A 6,000-nucleotide genomic window follows, 5' to 3' on the forward strand; every position below is an offset into this window, starting at 1 on the left:
GCTAAACAGAGTACATGTTCACGTTTCGAGGGCATCTCTGGCTCACCTAGGAGAAGGCCAGCCCGGACTTCAAGCGGCTCTGAGGAAGGTATGGAAACTGACGCCAGTGCCACCCGCTTCTTAGGGTGAGGCCCTGCTTCCCAAACCCCGACCTGCCAGGCTCCTCTGCACCCCCAGCCCAGGGGCCCTCGCCCTGGAGACCAGCAGCGGGCACACTCTCCTCCCTGCTGACACTCTTCCTGGGCCCGAGAAGGGAGCTGGGCAGAGTAGGCTGATGGATTCCCGCAGGGGGAACAAAAACCTCTTTAATCCACAGCACTGGTTCACAGGCTTGCATTTTAACCTAACCGAACAAAAATGCATTGCCACTAACCAAAACACACTCGTGTACGAGCTGCACCATCCTGTGCCCTTTAACACAGTCCATCTAGGAAACACCCAAACACCCCAGCACACGCAGAGGCGCGCAGAAGCCACCATCTAACAACAGCCTGCCGCTCCATCCACCAAGCCCGGCCCGGTGACAGAGCAGCACTCTACAGCTCGCGTGCAAATGCCAAGCACACTCGGGGTTCTCGGGTGTGGGAGACTCTGAGTTCACAGATCCTCGGGGTTATCCTGTCTGTGACACGGCCCCCACCCCCCCACCCCACCCCCCACCACCAAGGTCACCTTCACACTCTCCCTTCCTCAGTCCCTGCTGGGAGTGGGGGGGTACTGGCATCAAGGACAGGGGGATAATTCCTTTAATGGAGGCACTTTAAAGGGACTCAGCCAGCTCTTTAAGAAACATTCTGCCTATGTGTAGTTATCAAGTAATTATCAAGACCAGCAATACATTTCTGCTTCTGTGATCAATTCTGTACTGATATTTACAGCGATGAAAATCTCTCCTGGGGGAACTGCCTGGTGATCGGGAATCCGCCTCCTGGTGTAGGGGGTGTGAGTTCAATCCCTAGTTAAGGAACTAAGATCCCACGTGCCGTGAAGCAACTGGGCCCATGACCCCAACTACTGGGCATGTTCACCACAACCATAAAGAAACAGCACCAAGCCTGTGTACAGAGGCAGTCATAAATAAATAAATACTTCAAAAAAATTTCTTCTGGATTAACACAGCTTCACGATCACAGAAATGTTTTAAACTGCAGTTTAGGTATACTCTGGTGACAGAGAAGTGTGAAGAATGATCAATAAAAGGCTTTCAAGTATAAAACTGCATGACATTAAAATTCCACAAGGAAGCATGAAGCAAACACACAAGATGAGGAAGAAAAGACACGTGTGTTAAAACTGTTAAAAACAGTCTGCTCCTTTTTGTAAAGGGTGAGGGTGGGCTATCAGATCATTAGAGTGTTTAGTTATTTTAAATGAAAAAGTCTAGATGGCAACTTAAAAATGTGTCCATAGTTTTTGTTATTTCACAGAACAGGGGCAAGAAAGTCTGAAGATCTCTGCTTTAAGGGAATGTCGCTCTGAAGCACTCCTAACAGGTGATCGCAATGATGAGAGGGCTGCCTTCCAGCCCCTGAGCTGGTTCCCCCCTCACCATCCCCCCAGTGTCCACATCCCAAGTTCATCTCCAAAGCCCTCCCCTCAAAATAACTGATGGAAAAACACTCCTCTTTCCAAACCAAAAATCACCTCCTCTTTTGGATAAATGTATTTTCCTAAAATGGTGAGTAAAATGTTGTTTGTCTAAAACTGTACAGGAAGATCTGTATGTAAAATCTCATCAACCATGACATCTGGACCCGAATCCACTCTCTTCCAATCCCTCTTTATCTAAGGGTCTGTTATGGATTTTGCGCTCAAGACCTTCCTTTCTTTCCAGTGGGAAGAATTTGGTCACCAACTAATTCAACGAGCTCCAGGATTCAAGGGTGAAGCCCCAGGAGAGACCCTTCAGCAAACTCCAAAAACTGCAAACCCAGCTGACACAGAATCCCAGGCTGGAAGGTACTTCTTGAAGGCAGCACAATAAAGAGCCTCTCGGGCACTGGTTCAGGAATGTGGCTTCCCTCACTGCCAATGAAATCCTGCAACAGGTTTGGGAGGAGGCAAACAACATCGGCCCAGGTGGAACAAAGCCTCCCTCACCTGGGCGCAGGGCCAGCAGAGTGGGGGAGTGAGGCCAGGGCAGCCTTGCACAGTGACTCGAAAAGGCTCTGCAAACCCTCCAGCTGTGGGGGGGGGGGTCCCCACTTTGGGACAGCCAGCACCCCAACCTTGCACCTGGGGGCAAATGCCTGGCACAGTGCACACCCTCATTTGGGGGCTCCCTGCAGGCCCAGCTATGGACTCTGGCGACCTGTCTTCACTTGAGGTTCCAAACTAGCAGAAGAGAACTCAGAGCCCTTCTCTCCAACCCTGAGGACCTGTTTCCTTTCCCACCATCTCTAGCAGCAGCAGCGTGCTTACCCCAAGATGAGCCAGCTCAACAGAGGACCCAGACAGACCACCATCCGCACTTCCGGGCGTCACATCCGCGTCTAGTGTCCGGGCCGTGTCTCGGCGCTACTGCCGACCCGGGTTCTAGGGGAACACTGTTGGTGCCCTGAAAACAGCAGGAATCACACTGCTGCCCTGCAAGCCTGCGGCTCTTAATCTTCTTAAAATGCCTCCTCTGAAAGTCACTTGCCAAGCAGCAGCTTCACAAATACTATGAGGCCCCCAGGGAACGTTTCCAGGGTCACCACTACCTAAATGGCAGGGGGTTGAAAATGACGGCCACAGGTCTGGTCTGAATGCAGGCAGGGAACCTTCCTTTGCGCACACGTTCAAATGTCCACAATCTCAGAGTTAGCTGGAAGTGCCTTACTTCACAAGGGTTAGCATTTAATACTCTTATAAAAAAAAAAAAAGCCACTCGAAGTACATTTTGAAACTTCCACGTTAAAAAGATCCTTGTTCATTGATTTTGGTGGGATAACTAAGCTAATCTAAACAAGGGGACCTTGTGCGGGCAGGGGTGGGGGAGGGGCGGTGGGCCTGGCCTGGGAGCCCCTGCCCGGGGGTCCTCTCCCACCTCCTTTCTCTATGGCCGCTCTTCCTCTGGGAGGCTTTTCCCCTCTGGTCAGATTCTCACTCTGCAGCGCTAAAATGCTCTCAGGTTTCCTGGCTTGGAGATGAAGGCAACCCTCCTAATGGGGTTTCGCTGAGTGTCTCTTCATCAGCAGAATTATGTTGTGATTAAAAAAAAAGAAAATCTGGGAAACCAGAGGAAGCAAGCGTGGAGCAGCACCCTGGCCCGTCCTCAGCGGGAACTCGGCTTCCAGCGCGTTCTGGCTCCACAAATTACAGACACGGCTCTGCCAGGGGTGTTCCCGGGGAGGGCGCTGCAATTTGGGGTTGTCTGCCACCTACTGCGCTCACCAGTCACCCTCACTCCGTGCCAGGCCGACAGGCTGTTAAGTCACGAACCACCCCTGCCGGCTACACAGGGCTGGGCTGCTGGGCCCCACAGGACGAGCAGGGGAGGCCAAGAGGGTGCAGACGAGGGACGGGGACCAACGGGCACCGCCGTCAGGACACGCCAGCAAAGCCCAGACCCCAACGAGGCCGTCCACTCTCCTCCCCACCGTCCCTCTGACAACACAGATAAAACCAACCCAACACCAAGCAGCCTGAACGCTGGCGAAAATGCCTGTGTGTGCTCTCTCCACTGGGGATGGGGGAGCAAGCGGCCGTTGCCGCAGCCCCTCCTCCCCCGCAGACCTGCAGGGCGGGCTCTCCCGGCTCTGAGAGGCCAGGGTCCTGTTGCCAGGCTCCTCCCGCCCCTGCCCAACCTCCAGCAAGCAGCGCTGAGGGCAGGGAAGAGCCCCAGGATGTTAAAAAAAAAAAACTGCCAGGCACCTTGGAGATCGCCCAGTCCAATCTCTGCTCTGCTTTTCCGATGCGGCACGGGCCGAGGCTGCAGCACGCATCTCAGCCAGGGAAGCAGGCCCACTCTCACAGGCCCGGAGCCCCTGGGCAGCCTCCCCGGGGGGACATCCAGGCCACACATACCCTCCACTCAGGGCCTAATATGCATTTCAAATGCGTCTCAAACTAGCCCCTACTTTCCTTTACAGCTGCTGCCCATGATTTATCAATTAGCCCGAACGGGACTGAAATTCCAGATTTTTAAGACAACCGACTCCTCCCTCCCCGCCACTCCAGAAGCCCCAGCATTCTGCAGCTGCAAGGATCTTCCCACCTGGGACCTACACAGCTCCAGGCCACAGCCGCTGCCCCTCCCCACCTTTAAGTGGATTCTGTAAAACCTCTTGAGCATTCAATAAACTCTTACTGTTTCTTTGAATACATAATTCAGATCCACTAGAAAACTGAGGAAAAGTATTCATTTTTAAAGGCGGCTAGGGTCACTCTTTTGGATGCCCTGCCATTTAATACACCGCATCAGGGTAATACACCAATCCTCCAGCTTTTTATCGTCTTCCTTTTTCTCCTACTATAGGCGCAAAATATAAGAGCTGAAAGATTCCCCCTTACCCTACCACTGAAGTGCAGAGCACACTCACAGAATGCCAGAAGATCGACCTGGCTTTTCCCAGAAGGAGCAGGCTTCGATTCTGACAATCATTTGACCCCACAACTATGGCTTCGATCACTCATTTTCTAAACCCTCATCCCTTCCCAGCCTCAGGCTAGGAGATGCCCCCAAAACCAGGAGCGACCAGGCCCCTTTTGGCTGGAGTCAGATGAGGAAACCGATGGGGTTGGATGGCTCAGTGCTCCCATTCGGAAAGGAAAAAAAAAAACTCACACTCCCTAGGAGATCAAGTGTGTACCCCCACCCCCATCACTAGGAATGATTAACTGGGAGGCTGTGCTTTTTTTCAAACCACCACCCCTCCCATTTTGACATACCTCCTCTGAAAAAGCCCTTTGCTGGAAGGTGTTCCCCCGCAGCCCAGTCAAAAGCAACACACCCTGGGGAGGAACGGGTTAAGTTCAAGAGCTCTAGGAGGCGAGCCGGCACGGGAAAGGGACAGCGGTGCAGAGATGCAGACAAACGTGCGGGGACTTCTGCAGGGCAGGGGCTGGGGACCTGGGTGTACCGAGGCATTGGCCCCTCTTCCCCAGGCACAGCTTGGCTGCGGGAACGGAGGTGTCTTCAAAGGGGCAGACCAGAGGACGGTGCAGGTAAGACAAACAAAACACAGGGGCAGCCCCGAGTGTGGCCGCCCTGCGAGGCCACAGGGGACAGGAGGGTTTCAAGCAGAGGGAACAGTGGCTGAACTCAGAAGTTGGCGACGTCAGGCCGAGATCGCGGGGCAGGGTCGGGACCGAGGTGGCCGAGGCGCCAGGCTTCCTGGGGGTAGAGTAACCCGAGAAGACTGGGGTGGGGGATGCCGAGGACTGCGGCCGGAGCAGGGTCCAGGGGAAGGCGCACCCCGCGGGGAGGGGCCCGAGATGCTCCAGGAGGCTGGGGCGGGGGTGGGAGGGGACGGAGACGAGGACGGGCAGGTGCACCCCGGGCGGAGAAGAGAAGGGGCCGAAGCCCGGGGCAGCTGTGCGGGCGGGAGCAGGCTCTCGGCCGTGGCGTGGGGGGCCTCCTCCCCGGGGAAGGGATGCCGGAGCGGGCCGGGAGCCGGCCCCGGAGCTCGAGGCCGGGGCCACGCGGGGGCCGGCAGCGGCAGGTGCCGGGAGCCCAGGTGCGGCGGGGTCGGGGCAGCGGGCCGGCCGCTCACCTGTCTCCTCCGGCCGGGGCCGCGGGGCGGCGGCGCGGCGGGGCGGCCGGGCCGGGCCGGGCGGGGGCGGCGGGGGCGCGGCGCTCCGGGGGCGGCGGCGGCGGCAGGGCCCGGCGGCGGCTGCTCCTCAGCTGGCCGGCCGGGCGGTCAGTCAGCGAGAGACGCGGGCGCGAACGGAGCGCTTGCGAGGATGCGGCCAGCGCGCGGGGACAACGCCGCTTTATCAGGTCGGAAACAGCCGCCGCGCGCCGCTTCCGCTGACGCAGCGCCGCCCGAGCTCATGACTATGCAGCAGCCGCCGCGG

General features: G+C 56.6%; 1 protein-coding gene across 9 annotated transcripts in view; it reads right to left on the reverse strand.

Annotated features, from left to right (window-relative positions):
* The window catches only part of SLC45A4 (solute carrier family 45 member 4), a 64,081-nt gene extending 58,330 nt beyond the window's left edge, over nt 1-5,751 (reverse strand). For 3 of the 9 annotated variants that reach the window (XM_045162737.1, XM_044928897.2, XM_045162736.1), the window contains exons 1-2: nt 5,697-5,751; nt 4,873-4,935 (exon numbers count right to left, since the gene is read on the reverse strand). Coding sequence is in view for 1 of the 9 variants with exons in the window: in XM_045162735.1 (XP_045018670.1) it covers nt 4,873-5,071 (199 nt within the window). In the remaining 8 variants the exon portion in view is untranslated. Of the gene's footprint in view, nt 1-2,421; nt 2,783-3,855; nt 4,028-4,872; nt 5,297-5,696 lie in introns of those variants that run through there. The other 6 variants (XM_044928893.2, XM_025264846.3, XM_045162735.1 and 3 more) reach the window with 6 other exon arrangements.
* Between the last annotated feature and the right edge of the window lie 249 nt (nt 5,752-6,000).

This window comes from Bubalus bubalis, chromosome 15, assembly GCF_019923935.1.
Source record: "Bubalus bubalis isolate 160015118507 breed Murrah chromosome 15, NDDB_SH_1, whole genome shotgun sequence".
In the NCBI taxonomy this organism is placed as follows: domain Eukaryota; kingdom Metazoa; phylum Chordata; class Mammalia; order Artiodactyla; family Bovidae; genus Bubalus; species Bubalus bubalis.